General features: G+C 43.6%; 1 protein-coding gene across 1 annotated transcript; it reads right to left on the reverse strand.

Moving 5' to 3' along the window:
* Positions 1 to 1243: 1243 nt before the first annotated feature.
* On the reverse strand, positions 1244 to 22247 carry LOC308169459 (uncharacterized protein; the record flags this gene model as incomplete). Its single annotated transcript, XM_080544141.1, has 10 exons — positions 22109 to 22247; positions 21694 to 21874; positions 20569 to 20644; positions 20396 to 20477; positions 14133 to 14291; positions 10984 to 11275; positions 9546 to 9601; positions 8011 to 8128; positions 6056 to 6299; positions 1244 to 1335 (listed from the first exon to the last, which is right to left on the reverse strand). Exons 2-10 carry the CDS (start codon positions 21868 to 21870, stop codon positions 1244 to 1246), a joined length of 1296 nt encoding a protein of 431 aa, XP_080400267.1. The 5' UTR covers positions 21871 to 21874; positions 22109 to 22247.

Here is a 22247-nt window from a genome sequence, read left to right on the forward strand (position 1 = left end):
CCCTCCCTCGCTACACACACAGATATTGATTATCTCTCTCTCTCTCTACCCTCCCTCACTACACACACAGATATTGATTACCTCTCTCTCTCTACCCTCCCTCTCTACACACACAGACATTGATTACCTCTCTCTCTCTACCCTCCCTCTCTACACACACAGACATTGATTACCTCTCTCTCTACACACACAGACATTGATTATCTCTCTCTCTCTACCCTCCCTCGCTACACACACAGACATTGATTATCTCTCTCTCTCTCTCTACCCTCCCTCTCTACACACACAGACATTGATTATCTCTCTCTCTCTACCCTCCCTCTCTACACACACAGATATTGATTATCTCTCTCTCTCTCTACCCTCCCTCTCTACACACACAGATATTGATTACCTCTCTCTCTCTCTACCCTCCCTCACTACACACACAAACATTGAAGTAAAACATTATTTATCACAATTTCAGAAGCATTGCCACTTGCGCTAATAGAGCTAATCAGGTAAAGCCCTAATCAAGTGGAATGTAGAAACAAACAGAACACCTCTCACAGTGGTACAGTCTTCAGATAGAGTTCATAGATAAGAACAATGAAATCATGGTTTTCTTTGGCACAAGGCCAGTAGGGCATCCTGTGTTCTGTGTTGCTAGAATGTTCTGAAGGATGCCCTGGGATTCCTGGTGAAGGAGAACCAGGAAATATCCAAAATGAACCAACAGCAGACCTCTGAGATCATCAAGACTAAGGTGAGGGGGTCTCACTCACACTGACACAGACACACGCACATACACACACGCACACTCACACACACGCACACTCACACACACACACACACACACACACACACACACACACACACACACACACACACACTTGCAACACCTGTGACCACACTCATTAACCTTAGTAACTAGTATGGTTGTTTTATTCCCTTCTACATGTTTCCATGTTTACAAAAAAAATAGAGAGAGAGAGAGGGGAATTCAAGCACTATCAATGACCCATGTCGATTTCCAAAAACTTTTTTTCAAAAACATTTAACTTTTGAGCAAAAACAAATTCACAAACTTTCAAGGATTTCAAGGACCCTTGGGAACCCTGTAGTATGAAATGAGTATGAGTATTTTCTGTTCATATGGAATGAATCACACTGGTAATGTGCATGATTAAATCCAACTGTGAAATAAGAAAAGACAAGGAATACAATACATGTAAATGCAACACAAACACATTTAGTGGATCATTTAGGTGAGCTTCTGGGTCTTCCTGGAGGTCTTCTTGAAGGGGTTACACAGGCCCTTGTTGACGGCTGACGCCATCCACCTGAAGAGGGCCGCTAGAGACGGGAGGGAGAGGGAGAAAGGAGAGGGAGAGAAGAGGGAGAAAGGAGAGAGGAGAGAAGAGAGAGAGGGAGTGGGAGGAGGAGAGAGGAAGGGAGAGGGAGGGGGAGAGAGAGAGAGAGTGAGAAGAGAGTGAGAAGAGAGAGAGAGTGGGAGGAGGGGAGAGAGAGAGGAGAGGAAAGAGGGAGAAAGGGAGGAAGAGAGAGAGAGAGAGAGAGAGATGACATTAACTTAACACAGAATTCTGTGTTCTAAAAGGATGACATTGTGTCTGGTAGTCAGGCCCGGATTAACCCCCTAGGGTGCCCTTGGGTGACCAGACTTGATGTGTGCCCCCCCCCCCCCCCCCCCCCCCCAACACACACACCCTCCTACTTTGCAAGTGAAAGTGTGATATTTACTATGGTTACAAAACCCATAGATTTACAAGAGCATATAACTACAGTACAGGCTCATCACAGTTGGGCCTAATGCCGTAGTATAGCCTTTACACTGATGCTCAAATCTGAATGCAACTCACATCACAATGCAACACGACTTTCTAAATATAGGCTAATTATTTCCATCATAAATGGCCTGAGACTACATGCTAAACCATAACAAAGGGGGGAAATGCACATACTGTACTACAATAAAACAAGCTCAATACCAACTAAGTCCAATAACGACTGTTGCAGGCATATAAAGGGCTCTGCACACAGCGTGCGATTTCTGTTGCGCATCAACGTTCCATTTTGAAGTTTGAATGGAAGTCTATGAGAACATCGCATTTACCCACACACGGCCCCGATTTTAATCGCACGGCGAACATTCGATTCCATTCATTTTGAATGGGACAAAGCAGTGCGACAAAACTCGCACGCCGTGTGCTTTGTCCCATTCAAAATGAATGGAATCGAATGTTCGCCGTGCGATTAAAATCGGGGCCGTGTGTGGGTAAATGCGATGTTCTCATAGACTTCCATTCAAACTTCAAAATGGAACGTTGATGCGCAACAGAAATCGCACGCTGTGTGCAGAGCCCTTCAGAATAAGAACATATTTTCTGTCAGCATTGATGAAGCGTATTACAGGTATTATGGAAATAAACAGCGCCTCTCTCTTTGCCGCTCTGCTCACCTTCGTGATGCTGTATCAGACGTAGGCTATAGCCCTGTGCATCACACAGGCCCAAATCAGCCACAGCCTCATATTAGCCCCAAATAAGCAGAAGTAAGCCTTACCTTTAGCAGAACTTATTTTTTCTTGATTTTACGCAGCAAAGTCGTTTACTAAATCCTCAAAGTCCATCTCTTTGACCAACTCGGATTCAATTGCCAGCAGGGAATCTTATTCTTATCAGGCCTCTCTTATTGCACTATAGTTCTCTCTCAACGCTTTGGTAGAGTCAGTCCTACAACTCCATCTAGTACTGGACAGTGGTTTTAGAGTCCTGCTGATGTTCACATCCTTCTTTTTAAATATCCGGCTCCATCGGTGAGGGGATGCTGCACAAAACGCATACAATGACTGAAGTAGGTCAAAGAAATCACTCGCATCCTTACAGCTATTAATGCTGTTTACACCGACAACATTAAGGGAATGTCCAGCACAGGGCACGTAATGAATCAGGGGGTTTGCTTTTTTAAGATGCGCCTGGAGGCCGTTATATTTATCCGACATGTTACTGGCATTGTCGTAACTTTGTCCCCGGCAATTCGACAAGTCTAACCCCAGGTCATGACCTGAACCATTCTTACTCCACATTCAGCAAGACTTGCTCCAGTGTGGCTGTGAATGGGCTCGCTCCCTTGCTCGCTCTGCTGCCCCCCCCCCCCCACTGTTAACTTCGGTGCTAATTTTAGGCCTAGGTGAAATAAAATAAAAAATCCCAATTGTTGGGACATTTTTAAGAGTGGCCGTATGTCTGGAGTCTTTGCCTTGCTTAATTTTTCGCTTGGCAGAGCCACTCAGATGTCGCCTGTTCATTTTGATTTCTTCGTTATCGCGCACTTGTCTGTGACTGGGGGGGGGGGCACTTACACCAAACTCACAATTATTTATCTTTTTATACATGATAGCCTAAATATAACCGTTAGTTTTGTACCTGTGTGGATGTCTTCCAGTAAATATAGCCTATATTTTAAAAATGTGCGCAAAATATTTTAAAGGTCTATTCATTGTCCGAATAATTTGGTGCCCCCCCATTGGCTGGTGCCCCAGGGCGTTCACCCGATGCAATATATGGATAATCCGGGCTTGCTGGTAGTGGATTGATACTTGTAGTAATGTTGTTGATTAGCTGACTCATGCAGCTGAACTCATATCAACCCTGGAACATGAGGAACTTCCTATCAATGAACTGATACGGATGCGAGTGTTCAACTCTTGGTTCCCGTGCCGCCCCCGGGGCCTTGCTGTCCTTCCTGTCGCTCTGCATGGAGCGCTGTGAAAGACACAAGGAATTAGTGGTGGTCTAGTGGATAGTGAGTTGGACTTGTGATCGGAAGGTTGTGAGTTCAAATCCCGCCTGAAACGACACCACTACTAGTGTGCCCTTGAGTAAGGCACTTAGCCCTCAGTTACTCCAGGGGGAATGTCCCTGTAATTCGTAATTGTTAGTCGCTTTGGATTAAAAGCGTCTGCTAAATGGCTAAATTATTAGTATTACAAAACAAAAAAACATAGCAATGATAGGCCTGTCTGTAATAAATGGAATTGGTACGACTACCATAACTCCTAAAATACTGTGTAGGTCATATAGACGACAGATTGGTAAAAGGAGAGAACACACACACCGCAGAAAGTCTTAGAGAGGTGCTGGCAACGGAGTAGATTCCGATCGAAAGAGATAGAAGAAGCCGCACACTCAGGTAGACGACAGATAACGTTTAACAGTCGGGATGTTTACAGAGAAAAGTCAAAATTCTGACTGGAATGTATAAAGATTGGAATGCATGTGTTTTTTAGTTTTTTTTTACTAATGCAAAATGTTTGTCGATCATAAAGAGTGGTTTATCTTGTACAATGGCACCACTTGTTGACCATTTCTGAACCGCTTTGAGAAATATCACAATAGTGCTTCATCATTTTGGAAAGGGTTGCTGCTCGCCAGCTTATAACATATCATCCCTAGCCTCACAGACGCCCCACAGATCTCTGTTGAAGACTACGTATGTCCTATTATGGTCATTGGAGGAGTGAGGATGATAAGAATCCAAGGAGCTCAGATGTATTATATAATTGCTACATTGGTGTATCAGGTATATCAGTGGCACTGTATGTAAAAAACAAAACAACTCTTTATTGTGACATGGGACATCACTTACAAAGCCATCAACAAGCATCTTTGAGTGTCTAGAAAAGTGCTATATAAGTCTAATGTATTATTATTATTATTATTATTATTATTATTATTATTATATCTAACCTAGAAGTTACACCATTCTTGATGTCGAGGCTGAGAGGAGTGAAGGGAGGGAAGAGAGGGAAGGCTGGGTGAACATGAAGATCTGACCCTCTGTGTGTGTGTGTGTGGGGGGGGGGGGGGGGGTGGTGTGGATGTGTGTGCGAGCATGCATATCTTTAATTGCAGTCATAGAAACGGTGTTTCACTTGTTTTCTTTTGAACTGCTTAACTGCGTAACTGCTTCTCTACTGATACCAGTGAGGACATGTTTTCTGTCTGTTTAATCTCATTTAAGGCTGCATGCTTTGAAGATAAGGCATATCACATAACTTATCCTAACCATTTAATTTCACAATGTATTACTCTGTGTCCTTTCTACCTCTGATTGTGGCAGTTTGAAACTAAGCTTGTCATTCATCTGTAACCCTGCAAACCTCAAGATATCCAGATGTCTGGAACAGCTTGACAACCTATAAAAAGCCAAGCCTGCCCAGGACTGAATACACACTGGACTCACTGTAAAAACTTTGCACCGCACTTTATATATGTAGCACTATCCAATGCACTGTTGTCTGTCCTGTGTTGTCATGTTTTTTGCATTTGTTTTTGTATTCATGTATACACGTGAAAAAAGTATTAACCACTTACTGTAACGCCAAAGCAAATTCCTATATGAATGAATGAATGGACTTTATTGTGTATGCATAATGGCAATAAACATAATCTGAATCTGAAAAACCTCTTTGTTTGACAACATATTGATATTGTTCAACCAGCCCAACTACAACTGACCCAGACTGGGGGGTGACCATGTGACCATGTGCTCTGGTCCTATCACACCGCAGTGGAAGGAGCATCTCTCTCACACACACACACACACACACACACACACACACACACACACACACACACACACACACACACACACACACTGTGGTGACCACCACGTAGACCCGGTAGACACACCACCCAGACAGGAGACAACACAGCGCTAAAGTTTCAAAACCGCCTACTGGACGTATTTATTTAGGAAAAAGAAGAGCTACGGAGAAAGCAAAAAAGGTCCAACTAAAACTCGCCTCCGGGCGGCTAACGGTGGAACTTAAGGTGCCTCTAGGGGAGGGCAAAAGGGTGGACTTAATTCCACTCGGGGGGACACTCCGGTGTCCCGTCTCCGAGCTCCGGGGGTTATTTGGGCAGAGGGGCTGGTCGCTCCGCTATCGGCAGGCGGGCTCGCGCTCTCCCTACTCCCGGCTCTCTCTTTACTGTCGGGAAGAAGACATACAATTAGTTCCACTTCCACCAGGCATTGTCATTATCCGCCGTACCACGGCCCTCACCCATACGCGTGTCGTCGCGCAGCCTCTCCCTACCCTTCTGACGCCTCCGCCTCCGCCTCCGCTTTTCATTCCTCCACCCGTTCGCGTCGCAGGTGCTCCGCATTCCCGTAACGAGCCCTCGACCTGATGGAGTGATGTGCACCAGCCGGGTGTGTTGGGCGTAGACTCCGTTAATGACGCGGCCCCATATGCGGCCGCTGTCCAGGGTGCTGAAGGCCAGGTACACCCGGGGCTGCGTGCGGGTCACCACAGTTTGTTTTATTTTTTGTGTTTTTGTTTTTTGTTCTGTTTGGTTTTGTTTTGTTTGTTGCTGTTTTGTTTTGTTGCTGTTTTAGTTTTATTTGGTTTTCCGGTGTTTTTTTGTTTGTTTTGCCCAGATTGTGATGTGGGTATTAATGTGTGTCTGTCTTTCCTGTTGGATGTTGTATTGTCCTAATCTCAACAAAAATAATAAAAATATTTGGAAAAAAACTACTTCCCCTTAATGAAGGTCCCACAACATAATTTCTCTTATCTGAGAGGTTATTAAAAGTTTTAAAGGAAGCTCATTAATTCAATTTAAAAAATGTAATGCATGAATTTAGGCCTGGGCCTTTCGGATAAAGAACGAGGGAATGCAGGGAGACTATTCCTCATCCCATTCCATGCATTACAATGTGTCCCATCCTCCCATTTCTACCTCCGACAGCCTCCCCTGGGCGAAACATCCAGAAGCCTGGCATTGACGTTCTGTACTGTGCCACGCTTGAGGATCCAGGGAGGCTGCTAGCGGTAGCATCTGTTAGCATTGCGAGGGGTCCTTTCAGTTTTAACGTGTTCGCATTGCAAAGGGTCTCCTATCTGTTTTATAATACTAGCATTTCCTGTGGTCACCTTTCGTTCAGTAAAGGCTGAGTAAGTCATCATAGTGTGGAGGGAAAGGCGCTCAGCAAGGCTTACTTATCCAATAAAGAGAGGAAAAAAAATACCCCTTTCAAAAAGGCTGGGGACTGACATCCAAGCAGAGGAAATGGTAGATGATACAGTAAGTGCTGTCCTTGGGACAACCCTACCTTAAAACCCTAACATTAACCATGACCTTTACCTGACCCCGACCGTTTACCCTTTTTAAAACGTCAACTTGAATGGCGTGATGTAATAAGGGCCGTGGCGAGTATCCCACTTAGTGCTGAGCGAGAGTGGGTTGGAAGGTGACTGACTAGACAGCTGTTCTACCAACTAAGGTACTGTATATTACAGAGGTGTGTGGTTAACCTTAAGGGAAGGGGGAGAGACTGAGGTAGACACAGAGGACAGATGTGTGTGGTTAACCTTAAGGGAAGGGGGAGAGACTGAGGTAGACACAGGACAGATGCAGGTCTTTAGACGCACGTTTATTTATAGAAACAACTGACTGATTTAAAAAACATTTATGAATAAAATTTAAAATATATATATATATATATATATATATTTGAAGCACAAGTTGAACCCGTAAACAAATGAAACAATTAAACAAATCTTAACATTTAACTACTGAATATCTTAAAAACAATCACAATACCTATCAACTGCTTTTTCTTTGATAAGTCATAATAAGTTCAGAACCTGACTAACTGACAGAACCTGTCTAACTGACAGAACCTGTAACTGACAGAACCTGTCTAACTGACAGAACCTGACTGACAAAACCTGTCTAACTGAAAAGTACTTTGCATATCAAAATGCAGGCTTGTGGACTTCTCATTACGATTTTCAAAAGTCCTCACTGTCCAAGGACTCAGAGCACCTGAGAAAGACCCCCTCATAGTCTGCGGCCAGACACGGGTCCTGAAGAGAGGAAGGAGAGGGGGAGGGAGAGAAAGATAGTGATTTGACAGAGAGAGAGAGAGAGAGAGCAGTTAGCGTATCGACAGTACTTTGAGTACAACAATGGCCCTGCCTTTACTATGATGTCTCCTTACCTGTGTGTGTTCCGGCTTCTCTGACATCTGGGTCTTGACGTGCTCCGCGATGTCCCTTTCGCTCTCTCTGAGCTTGTCAAAGTCCACCCCCTGCAGGGCTTCGGGCAAGTAGCTGGAGCTGGGGAGGGGAGGAGAGAGAGAGAGCAGAGGGGGTTTGATGAACCCACCTGTGTTGTTGTTGTTGTGTTGTCCTGTTTTTTGACATGTGAAAAAAGTATAAACGCACTTGCTGTGGTGACAAAGCAAATTCCTATATGTGTAATGCATAGTGGCAATAAACGTTATCTCAATCTCAATCTCAATCTCCACAGTGGGGAGTAAGGCTCTGTTATGCTGCCTGACTACAGACAGCTGTTCTACAAGCTGTATATGACAGAGGTGTGTGGTTAAGCTTAAGGGAACACCTTAAAAACAGAGGTCCTCTCTCTGTCACAAACAGATACGCTAGACATCTTTTTTTTGTGTCATCACAACACCCAGAGCCGCTGCCCCCCACCCCCCGACCCCCTCCCCCTAAACCTCCCTCCCCGAAAATCATCATTCACCTCCAGCTCACCCCTGTCTTCTGACGTCCCACCCTGTCAGTCATCTCCTCCACCTCACCACTCAGCCTCTGGAATGAACGGAGCCCCATTCCGGTCATCGCCCACGTCCCCCCGCGCCAGGGGGCTCCTTCGTCATCGCAATTAGCGCGACGCCATCATGGCTAATTTGAGTTTTGACGGTCTGACAAATGGATTTGGATTTTTTTAATTTATTTTTTAAACATTTTTAATACTGGGATGAGTAAAAACGTAGGTGGTTTTAAAGCCCGAGGGCTGGGTAGGGAGGGGCTGACTCTCTGGGTCAGTTGGTAGGTCGTGGTGCTAACAACGCTGAGGTTTGGGGGTTAATTCCTGCTGGGACGTATGTACTGAAAAATTAATGCACGCACGCACGCACTGCGATGTATGTCGCTTTGGACAAACGTGTCAGCTGAATGGTTTATATTATATTACGAGTATACTAGAACAGATGACTGGGAGAGGGATGGAGTGAGGGAGAGGGTGAGAGAGAGAGGGAGGGATTGTACTAGGGTACTACTATACTGGCTGGCTATTTTTGACACCATGATTGTTTTTTTTATATCTCTGATGAATACATCCTTCTTGTCAGTGTCCATAACCCATAACGATGAGGTGGCGAAAATGGCGAGAGGTGTCCTCTTTTCACCGGTGTGGTGAGACTGTCTAACTGACAGAACCTGTGTGTCTGACAGAACCTGTCTAACTGGCAGAACCTGTAACTGACAGAACCTGTGTGTCTGACAGAACCTGTCTAACTGACAGAACCTGTAACTGACAGAACCTGTAACTGACAGAACCTGTGTGTCTGACAGAACCTGTCTAACTGACAGAACCTGTAACTGACAGAACCTGTAACTGACAGAACCTGTGTGTCTGACAGAACCTGTCTAACTGACAGAACCTGTAACTGACAGAACCTGTAACTGACAGAACCTGTGTGACTGACAGAACCTGTGTGACTGACAGAACCTGTGTTCGGAGGCAGAGTCCATATCCTGCATCACCAAATCGTCCTGCAGCAGGTCCTGAGAGAGTGAGAGAGACAGAGGGGAAGTGAGACACAGAGAGAGAGGGAGAGAGTGAGTGAGACAGAGAGAGACAGAGAGAGAGAGAGAGAGAGAGAGAGAGAGACAGAGAGAGAGAGAGAGACAGAGAGAGAGAGAGAGAGAGAGAGACAGAGAGAGTGAGAGACAGAGAGAGAGTGAGGGGGGGGGTGGCCAAGACAGAGGAACACTAATAAACAAGCGGAACAGAAACAGACAGAAACATTACGAGTGCAGTTAAGTTAAGAGGGTGTTGAGCTGGGTTTCCGTTAACCGGTAATTACCGGTCTTTGTCCGGTAAAATATGTTGAAGTCCGACATATTTAAACCCCTTCGGTCATAATGTCCGGTGAAAAGAATTCCCTTTAAGCATGAAACACGCACTGGCGCTCAATACAAAGACGTAATTTCACCGAAAACTAGAGGGTGGCAACATAAAAATAAATAAAAGGGCCCTGTTTACCCGTACCTCCGCCGTTCTGTTCGTGGTGACTTGAGAGGCAATAGATAATTTTTGCCCCGCGCATATTGCCCAGTAATTAGACCACGCGACCACAGCTCTGTTGTGTCTCTTATTGTCCAAATGTTCCCTGAATTTTAGCTGCATGTTTTTCCAGCATGTAAGTTGTCAGTAAAAATTCGACTCCCCTTCTTTCCCCCTGCCAATACTGTGTCGTTTGTGACATTTACCAACGTTTATGCTATGAATAGTTCGAAGCTAGCGTTAGATGCGAGGCTGCTCGGGAACATTATTTGTTTCACAAAATAGCCTGATTTAGTTGACCATGAACATCAGAGACTAGACTACATTACGAATGTTCATTTAAAATACTCTATAGTGAGCACTGGTATAAGAACATGAACCAGAGAACAGCAGTAAATGCAAGAACCCACAGTCGTCGCTGATGATGTTGCATTTTCGATTAGGATACGTTTACGGGATTAAAGGGACGGGTGACAAAGACCCGCTTCGACAGCAGAAGGAGCTGGAGGAGCCCTGAGCCTGGAAACAGCTTTTTGATAGCTCAGTTTCTGACTTCTGACTTCAGGGACGATCGCATAATTGCTGCTTTTTAGGACACAAATGTCTTTGGGTTTATGAAATAGCAGCTGTGTTTTTTCCCCAGTCACATAGGCTACTGTAACATCTGACTTAATAAACTATAATGCTTATGATTATAATGGCATAAAATGTGACACAAAATACAGTATGTGCAGTGGTTCATCCCATCGTCAGGGTTGCCAGAAGGGACGGACAATTCCCAGCCCAGCCACTGTCTAAAAACCGCTAAATCCACCAAAAACCCTCCCCGTCTGGCAACCCTGCCCATCGTGTTTCTGGAGCCTAGTAAGTGGCCCTTTACCTCCGGGGATGTGAAGGTGAAAGAGGGGGAGGAGGCGGTGTCTCCCTGGCTGAGATGGGTGAGGTGGGTGTCTGGGTCGGGGGGGGGCGTCTGGGCGGGCCCTGCCCAGGCCTGGGTGCTCTGCGGGAGCGGGGGAGGAGGAGGGGTCTTGTAGGAGGCCTGGCGCTCTGGAGTCAGCCTGTCCCACAGGGCTGAGATGGCCTCTGACACCACGGCCAGGCCCGTCTGGCCCTGGCTCAGCACGCCGCTATGCACCAGCATGTCCATCGACTGCCTGTAGAACAACAGGTACCTAGATGGAGGGATGGAGGGAGGGAGAGAGAGAGCAGGGGGAGAGAGGGGAGGGGGAGAGGCGGGGGGAGAGAGAGAGAAAGAGAAAGAGAGAGAAAGAGAGACATAGGGAGGGAGGGAGGGAGAACACTTAGATACATCTCTTCTGTAAAACTGTGGAGGTCAAACTCTCATTTCTGGCTCTTGAGGGAAAAACTCCCTCCCATTTTATGAGGTCTGGAGGTCATTCAGATTGTCATTGGTGAAATAACCAGACTCTCATCCACTCCTTAAATCATTCTCCCTAGTGATGTGCTCAGTACGGTAGACCACTTCAGATCTAAGATGGCCTCTGTGGTTGCTAAGACAACAGGTCTCACCACCGCCCTCTGGACAGTCGAACGATCTCGACAGCGAGAGACTGAACAGCAGTTCCGTCAGACAAGGAAACCGTCCCTGTGAACGAACAGACTAGAGTAGTCGATTGAGGGAGGGAGGAGACATGAGATCGGTTTGACACTTTGACGTGGCGTCGTCGTGTTATGTCGCGACTACTTCTGTCTAGGGCTGAGGTGGACTCGTCAGCGTAATCGACGTCATCGGTTACGGAAACACGTCGATTGGCGTAACGTGCACGGGCGTAATGAAGTAAGGCGGCTGCGGCCCAGTCAAAGCACAGACTCACATTAACGTTGAAATCGTTTAGCAGGCGCTTTTATCCAAAGCGACTTACAATGAGTACGTCTGTCTTAGTAACTGAATCAGCTATACTCATCTTAATAAGTAGGACCTTAGATAAGAACAAGACCCATCGGTAGTCACAGTTCTAGATACATTTTCCGGTCTGACTTTTAAAATTAAAATAAAATCGATTCTACGCAAGTCTAAAGCACACAGACGCCCTTTTTTTTTTTTTTTTTTGAAAGTCTCGCCCTGTGTCTGATCCTGATGTTATCGAAGCAGTGTAGCAGCAGGTTAAAAGCGAGGTAAAGGGGGACGCGAGACAGTCTTGGGCAGCGTTCGTAAATTCGCTCTGCGCACTGGGCTCAACGTCATAAAGGGACCACGTAATTTGACTGGACAAGAGGCATTCCATGACTGCTGATCAGATTTCCAGAGCGAATTTACGAACGCAGCCTAGGGCAAACCACTCGCCGACTCGTTTTTTTCATAACACGAAACTTGAAGTTGTAAAGTACCCACTCGATATAATAAACAACAGTTTAACAATCACTAAATACTTATAATGATCATCTAATTATGTGTAGTTATGTGTTTCTAGCATGTCGATGTTCTATCAGGTAAATTCGCTAGAACTAACCTCCATACCCTGGTTCAGAAGAAGAAATCAGTCCTTCGTCACTTATATCGTCGTCCTCGATGAAACTTTTAGGTGGATTGGTTACCCTAGCCTAGATGGTCTTTGTGACATTTCACAATCACAAACATATATGTACAGAAACTCACTTAAGTATAAAACACCGATAAAATACTGCTTCTCTTCAAATCACTCCATGACACTTTAGAGGCAATAGATTATTTTTGCCCCGCGCATATTGCTATGAATATTTCGAAGCTAGGTGCTTGCACGTTAGGTGCGAGAATGCTCGGTTAACCCATTAGCGGGAACATTATTTGTTTCACAAAATAGGCTGATTTAATTGACCATCAGAGACATACATTACGAATGTTCATTTAAAATACTCTATACTGAGCACTGGTATAAGAACATGAACCAGAGAACAGCAGTAAATGCAATAACCCACAGTCGTCGCTGATGATGTTGCATTTTCGATTAGGATACGTTTACGGGATTAAACGGACCGGCGACGGGCGAAGAGAGAAATCCAAATGTCCCGCTAAATTCGGACCAATCACAAAACTGGTTTGAAAGCGCGTCGCCTCACGCCGCGCGCCTGTTGAGAGCGATTCAGTCTCGATTGCAGTGCGAACACAAACGACGAGGTTAATTGCAACATTGTAACATATTGTAACTAGGGATGCTCCGATTTATCGGCCACCGATTTAAATCGGCCGATTTCACTCCAAATGACTCGATCGGTGATCGGCAAACATGGCCGATCGCAAAAACCGATCTTTTTTTTCTCTCCTTTTCCTGGGGAAGACAGATAACTGAACAGAAAACATAGGAGGACGTAACAGTATGTAAACCATGAAGGCCACGTTTATGATGTCTTTTATACAGCCATATCGACTGACTTGGGCTTCAGGCCCTAACTGGGTGATAGGCCAGACCTTTACTATGCCATAAAAATGGGTCTGCGTTTGCTTGGTGCCTAATGGATCAAAACGTTTGTCTAAAAAGCAAAAAATATTTAGGCTATCCAGTCAGTTATGTATTTAAAAAGAAATCGGTATCGGTATCGGTATCGGTTGATCTTGAGGAAACAAATCGGTGATCGGTATCGGCCCCAAAAATCCAGATCGGAGCATCCCTAATTGTAACTACCTACGCCCTAAATCGTAACAAAATGTAGGTCTGGAAGCGGCCTAAATCTAGCTGCTTTTTTTCTGTTCTCCGGTCATAATAACTCGCTGCCTTTCTGCGCAGCCTGAATCAAAGTGGACTGTCTGAATCAATTAGTGGCGGAGGAAATTCATTCGTGGCGGCCCTCTATATGCATATAGAGGAAACACTGGTTAGGGTTTGCCCTACATCTGTCCATCGGTGATGCGGTCTAGTGAGGACACAGATGATGACCTAGCCGCTGAAACGTGCGTTTGTTGACAAAATAATGTTGACAAAATAATCGCAGACGCAATGAAAATCTCTCATCTAGTATGAACTTTGAGTGTGGACCCTCGACTGTCTCTGCCTGCTCACTGTGGAGTCACATCATGCTCTGTCCTCTACCCACCCTTCACACTCCAGGATGGTGGGCAGGGGGCTGATGGATGACTGCGACTGGACTGATTCATCCATGGCCTCCTCCTCCTCCTCGGGTGATTCCTCCACGCTACTCTCCTCTCCTTCACGCCCGGGACATTTATTCCCCTGCCTCCTGGAGTGATCCAAGCTGATGAAAACAACGTGTTTTACTACATGTTACATGTTGGGTAGCAACAACAGGAGGTCTACTGTCTGTCCTAATAGTCCAGTCAATCTAACTCAAAAAAAGGCCCAACCCAGGAGAAATTGCAATAGTAATGTTTAATAGTTTTTATTGTTCCTAATACCCTCCTGCATCATATATTAAAAGTCTTACTTGATTAATTTATTGGATCATACTTTTTTCAAGGTCAAAAGAGGTTAAACAATGTTTTAGAGTGACGCCATCTGGGTAAAATGGTGTTAATATTGGAGGGCCTATGTATACCTATCCAACATATTTGGTGTCTTTTCCTATGTTTTGGGGGTCAATCTTTCCAATGAAACACTTTTTCAGAGGATATTCTTAAGTCTTATACCTGTATTAGGGGTACAACTACCCCAACACCCACTTATTTGCCAAATGTGACGCCAGACAATGTTTTCATCAATCAGTTGCCTACATAAACTCTCAGTTTTTTCTGAAACTACAGATTGTAAGCTTTCAAATTATGTGTCATACATTGAAATCGGACAGAAATTGAAGACGACACAAGTATTTGAATGTTGGTACACCTCAAACACAGAATGGGAGAAAAGTCACAACAAACGCTGCTAACAGCTAGCGGCTAAGAATGGCACATACTGTAGCTACGAACATCTAACTGCATTTTTATAACATCACAACATGCTGAGAGAACATCAACATGCTAAAAACACATAACTACACATAATTAGATGATCACACAGTCCTTGCTTTTGAACACGAACAAAAAAGAGAGTACGGTATAGGCCAATGCACACGGCGTGCGATTTTGTCGCACGACAACATTTGATTCTCAATTCACACCACCGAAGTGTGTGGGTGTGAATGGAGAATCGAATGTTGTCGTGCGGCAAAATCGCATCGCACGCCGTGTGCATTGTCTCATTCAAAACAATGGAATTGAATTCGGCGGTGCAACAAAATCGCCGCCGTGTGCATTGGCCTTATGTCTACAAGTCAAGTCTCCCTTACCAGTAGCCTAAGGCAGAGGAGAACAGTGAATTCAATCCACACGTTATAAGTATTTAGTGATCGTTAAACTTTATTAGGCCTATATTGAGTGGGTACTTTAAAAGTTGAGTGTTATGAGAAAAAAAAAAGAAAACCAAATATTGTTGACACAATAAGTTTCACTTTAATTTTCTGTGACTAGTTTATCCCTAGACTGGCTTGCGTCACAAATGTTCCTTATCATGTGTCACGCCCCACCCCCATCCTGTGAAAGATATTATTGGTCCCCCACAATATATCCAGGCATGAAAACAGGTCGGGGTGAAAAAGGTGAGAAGGATATGAGACCCGGATCCTGCTAGGGCAGTCGGAGACTGAGAGCCAAAAAAGATTATTGGGGTACCAGAAAGAGACACATCATACATGCGGGCTCACAAAAGCTCTCCCTCTCACTCTCCCTCACTCTCACACACACTCCAATAGGCTACGAGACCAGTGGCGTCATTTCAGCAAAAGCCACGATATGGCATGGTACCGAATGGGGGGGAAGGTGGATTTTTTTCCTCCAAATCAGTTATGCAATAGTCAATTTTAGTGAGTTGTTTCTGTACAAAAACGAAAATATGAATGTATAATTAAGTGCAAATAAAGTATATTTACATGTTCACATGTAAACATACACATATGTTGTATAAGAAACTAGACTGACAACTTCTCATGAAATGCGCAACAGTGCAGCTTTAATATAAGCTAGTACAGTGTTTCCCAAAATGTGGGGCGTGGGGGGTACTGCAGGGGGGGCGCAATTAAAAAATTAAAAAAATTAAAAATAATAATATATATACTGTATATATATTTGATGACGCCCTTAGTCTGTGTACTACGGTAGCAGTCGCACTGTTATTCTGTTCTTGTATGAAGGTACGTCCTAATGTGACTACGTTGTCACTACGTTGACTGTCGAGTCTGTTGTCAGTCTGTGAATAAACTTACCGGAGGAGACATGCTGAAGAGAATACCGAGTCTGCTTTACTTATTGTTCATACGCGATTCATGTGCACCCAAGCTCAACACATATATACCATATATCTGCCATATATCATACTTCCGTTATATATCGAAAAATATGATGATAAATACATATAAAACGGAGGTATGATATATATGGCAGTCTCACACGCCTGTCACGTCTCCAGTACATTAGAACTTCGCATCCTTTGATACATATGGCGGGATGTAAGGATCTTGTAACTTTGCAAACAATGGCAAAATTGAAATAGTTTACTCTATGTTCAACTGCCGCGGCGAAGTTACAGATCCTTACATCCCGTCATATGTATCAAAGGATGCAAAGTTCTAATGTACTGGAGACGTGACAGGCGCGTGAGACTGCCATATGTGGCGTTTTATTTATCATCATATTGGGGTCCACTTGGACAAGTGGACCACTTGGACAAGTGGACTTCCTCCTGCAGTTGTCCGATGGACAAGTCAAAACAAAAAAACAAATCAATATGTATTAATATCTGCAAACATTAATTCCTCCTTCCGATCTGAATAGTAAAAAAAAATAGCAAGCAAAGCGATGCCGCGCCTCATTCTCGCTGTTTCAGTCTCAAGGACAAACAGACTGAAGCACAGCTTCTACCCCAGGGCCATCCAGGCCCTGAACACAGCAAAGACCTAGGTTCTGGGCCCTGGACAGTCTGGACGGATTGATGGCAGCTGCTGGACTGAAAAATCAGGTGTAGTGCTGAGGCACAAATATGTACATTTCTAGCCTGCAAACTGCGACACTTCAAATGTGCAATAACACTATGTGCAATATGACAACCCTAGTCGTCTATCTGTACAGTATAGTATAGTGGATAGTGTACATAGCCTTTATTTATGTAAACCAGCTCCTTCCCTTCTTTTTTTGTTTGTTTTGTTTTTAGTTTTTTTTTCTTTCCTAGCACCAGGGGAGCCACCCCTCCTAAATTTCGTTGTTTGGTACCTGTACTATAGCAATGACAATAAAGACCATTCATTCATTCATTCATTATCGTCATAGTTCGTAAATTCGCTCAGAGCGACAGAGCGCACACTGCGTTCAACGTCATAAAGAGACCAAGTAATTTGATTGGACAAAAGGCATTCCATGAGTGCTGATCATATTCCAGAGCGAGTTTACGAACGCAGCCATAGTGTTGTAGGTCTCCTGTCACTAGTGCCATTCACGTGAACATGCGCATATTCGCTTCTTCTCAATGCCGTTTATTTTCATGTAGTTCGATGCGATCGTATATTTTAGGTTTGAAGTTTTAAGACCAGCACATCGCAATACGAACTTCAGAATGACACTAATGATAGATTTCTCAATTTGAATATAGGATACTATCCAAAGGCTAGCAAATAAGATTGCTTCCATTGGGGAGGGACTGTAGTTACAAACATTTTTTTGTAAATATTCCTAGATATTCATCCCTTTTGTGGCCAATCTTAATCTAAAAGGGTTAGGGTTAGGGTAATCACTGATTACCCCTACGTTTTTAAATAATTACAAAATATTGTTTAATGAATACATTTGAAAATTAAGGATACATCATTATCAAATCAATAGTAGTCAAATGTGTTATTTGCATACACATACACTCACTGGCCACTTCATTAGGCACACCTTGGGGTTGGACCCCCTCTTTTGCCTTCAGAACTGCCTTAATTCTTCGTGGCATAGATTCAACAAGGTGCTGGAAACATTCCTCAGAGATTTTGGTCCCTATTGACACTATAATATCACGCAACAGCCCGTCTGGCACCAACAACCATGCCAGGTTCAAAGTCACTTAAATCACCGTTATTTCCCATTCTGATGCTGGTTTGAACTTCAGCAGATCGTCTTGACCATGTCTACATGCCTAAATGCATTGAGTTGCTGCCACATGATTGGCTGATTAGGTATTTGCGTTAACAAGCAGTTGAAAAGGTGTACCTAATGAAGTGGCCGGTGAGAGTATAATATATTATTATTCATATTATTGCTTTTTCAAAATATTTGGATTTGGACAAGTAACTTGAGCTCTAGGACAAGTAAAAGATAAGTTCACTTGTCCGAAGGACAAGTACCTGAAAAAGCTTAATGTCAAGCCCTGAACACCTTCAGCACCTAATCACTGGTGTGACAGCCCATAATGCGGTGAATGTGGACCATTCAAAAGAGGTTGGTAGAAGGGTCTTAAAAGACATGGTAGAGAAAAAGGTGACAGAATATACCTTCAAGAGGAAAGCACATGCAGTCACCATGGATTCCAAATCCACAGTCAAACTGAACAAAGAAGAAGTTGTCCATATTGATCATCAAGTTACAGGTTGTTTGCAACAACATCTTATTCGCGCATGCCATGCTGGCTGTGATACAACATCCAGACTCTTTGGGGTTGGGAAAGGGGTATCTCTGTGTCTGGTTAGAGAAAGCGACTCATTCAGAGTACAGGCCAGCATTTTTCAAAAACAATCTGCTACCAAGGAAGAAATTGCTGCTGCAGGGGAAAGGGCAATGAACTAATATACCAATATACTAATACTAATATACAAAGGTGCCGAAATGGATTCTCCCAATGACCTCAGGCTGAAAAGTTTCTATACTAAAGTGACTGACAGCAAAACGGCTATCCACCCTTGCAACTTGCCACCAACATGGTCGTCTGCCATGCTTCACAGCTTCAGAGTGTACCATCAGGTTCAGGAATGGATGGGAAACTCGCTACCACCAGAGGAATGGGGCTGGAGGATCCAAGACTCATGCCTCATTCCCATCCATTCCGATCAGGACCCTGCTCCTCAATACTTGTTGGAGCGTGTGCACTGTAATTGCAAGTCAGGTTGTGGCACTATGCGCTGCAAATGCCGTTGTCAAGGACTTGATTGCTCTGTAGCCTGTTCAGAATGCAGAGGTGTATGCGCGAATATGTCGGCACAACATTTGGATGAGGACATGGAGTGAAGGTTACATGTAGGCTTACAGTAAAGGCATATTTCAAGCTTGGTCTAAAAACAGTTTTTAATAGGTTTATATGGTTCATTTCTCATTTAAGGGTTTAATCTGTATATGATATGCAACATGGTTTTCATGGAAAAACATTAACATTTCTGTATGTTCAGAAATGTCAATGATAATAAATGTGTTATAAACTAATTTGATTGACTTCGTTTGAATAAAATAAAATAAAACTATAAAATAAAATAAAATAAAACTATATAATTTTGGGTTAAGGGTACACCCTAGTTTTTTCTCATACTCTGAGGCAGAAATCTCCACTTCAGTAGCACTTACATACACCAAACTTTCCAGTTGTATTCCTATCTACATTCCGAGGTCTGCTATAGAGGGGTTTGTTAATATATCATTCATAGCCTGATTTATGTAACATTTACTCCTAAAAACATGGCAAAATGTTATAGAGGACCTTGACTCTAATATGACAACAAGATGAAACAAGAATTTTTAACCTGGCTTTATCCAATGTTCAGATTTCTGATTTTGAATGTTATGCAAATTAGCACATATTTCATTAGATAATGCCTAATTTGCATATTTAAACATAATATTTCAGAAAACTTGTAATACAAAAAATGTTAGTCTTAATGTAAGTGATTAACTGGTGAAGTTTCATGGTGATATCTATTAGTTAATCTTTTTATCCTATTAACTGGCTGTGTTGCACCTGGCACAAAAACCCACATTTTCGACCCCTAAATTTACCTTGATCCAATAAATATTAAGACTAAGACTTTTAATATGTTATTTGGTTGTCCCTAGGGATCACAAAAAAACTTGAATGATTACTATTGCAATTTCCCCTGGGTTAAACCACAGATTTACTGGACTATAACAATAAAATGATGCTCAGTCTGTACACACATCTCACATTTGTCCAGATAAACACAGGACGTCCAAATGAATCTATTATTTTAATGTGTGAGACCAGTGATCGGTCAGAGTTACTGGGTGACAGTAAGCTGCAGTTGTACTAGGATAAGCATCATTGGCTGTGTGTCAATGACATGGACAGATGCTGCCCTCCTGTGGTACTCTATCGTATGTGCAGGTGTTATACCTGCGTTGCGCAGATGACGTGCGGTATTCTTCCCGCCATTCGTCCAGATTGCATGGTCCGTCCTCGTCGGCAAGGTAAATCCCTAAACAAGAGGGAATAGCGGAACAATAAAAATTACTCTAAATGATTTATCGATAATACAAAATGGTTTTGCCCCATTTTCCAGAACTCACTTTTCAATGCCAGCAAACTGGAGAGGTGGGCCTCCTGCTGTTTCAGAAATCCTTTGGCATGGTCCAGGATCTTCCACTGTCAAGAGATAATTATCATGATTATACTTTTAAAGCAAGGATAATGGCGAGGCTTTAAATGTCATTTGACTCCTTTTAAAACCATGGTGGAGTAGGCCAAATATCCAGTGGACTTTTATTTGGTTGTGATAGAACCATTACTGAAAGCAACACTTGTTATAGACATTAGGTCCTGTTTAATACTGTCTCCCCTCCTCACTATCAATGATTTCAAACAGGGTGGCGCGGTGGCGGGCATGGGAGATCACATCAAAGACAAGGCAACAATAGTTCGTGAGCTTAGAATGATACGGTTCTATCTCCGTTTAGGGTAGTTCAGAGATATTGAGCGTCAAAGTTTTTACATTCCATTATGTTTTGTGAGGAGGAACCTTTGTATTTTATGAATTACTAACTCAAAAATGTCAACATTTTAAAAATAACACCACACAGGCATTAATAAACACCTAATGGATCAGATTATGTAAAAAACTAAATTTTGACCAAAAATGGAGATAGAACCTTATAATTCTAACGTCACGACTTGACATCTCACTGATGTGTCGGACCAGAGCTTCTCTAGTCACGGTGGGTCATAGCTCGCTGTAAGAGCTCGCCACCTAGCGGCCAGCATGCAGTATTACCTCATGGTGGGGTAGGCCAACGATTCGGTGGATTATTGTTTGTGTGTGATATCGTTTACTGAAATCAAATGTTGTAACGGACAAGACATGTTTAATTTCTGTCTCCCCCCTCGCTATCAATGCAACGGAATGCAAGTCTGCTAGAAACAATTAGCTAGGGTCTGTTAAATTAGGACAGCCATTTTTTTTTTTTTACCTACAATAGCCTGGCTGCTACACAGAAAAACGGCAAAATAGCTTCATACTAGCTTATCCTGAGGTGATTTAGAACATGTAAGGATACTGGGTGGTAGAACGCACATATCTAGGAAAAGTCATGAAACATGGGTCCTGAAATTTGATCGAGTGCAAAGATATAACATTTTTCTTTACTCACAGAGCCTCATGGCTGTTCTAGTGTTAAAGAGTTGGCTAGCTAAGCTACCTTGGCGGGGGTCTCGGCGGGGGTCGGGCAGACCACGGTGTTGAGCTCGTCGAACAGGCCGGCCAGGGCGGCGCGGCTGCGGGCCTGGGAGTCACGGCGCCGCTGCTTCTTAAGCTCCTCCATGTTCATCTTCTTCTTCCTCCTTCCTCCCCCGAAACCTCTGCCTCGGCCGGCCATGGTGCTAAAGAAGCATTTTAAAAGGCGACAGCGATGTTTGTAAGGAGCCAATTAACACTGTCGCTTCATTCATTCATTACACTTGACATGATCTCACTGAGGGCTAACGACCAACGTCACTCTCTAGTCTAGCGAGCTAATAGTTAGCTGCCAGCAGCCAGGTATGATATTATTACTACTTCATTTAGTTTATGTTCGTTTTAAAGTTGTATTACAATCCATTATGTGTAAGACTCACCTTCGAATTAAATGTTGATGTAAACAAACGAAAAACGAGGTAATTGGTGTTGTATTGGGCGGGAGACAAATGGACAAATGGACTCAAGTGTCTAGGTCAGGTAGCTCTGAGGAGAAAACGCTAGTCCTCGTCTCGTCCT

The sequence above is a fragment of the Nansenia antarctica genome, assembly GCF_963989245.1.
Source record: "Nansenia antarctica genome assembly, chromosome: 13".
Taxonomy (NCBI): domain Eukaryota; kingdom Metazoa; phylum Chordata; class Actinopteri; order Argentiniformes; family Microstomatidae; genus Nansenia; species Nansenia antarctica.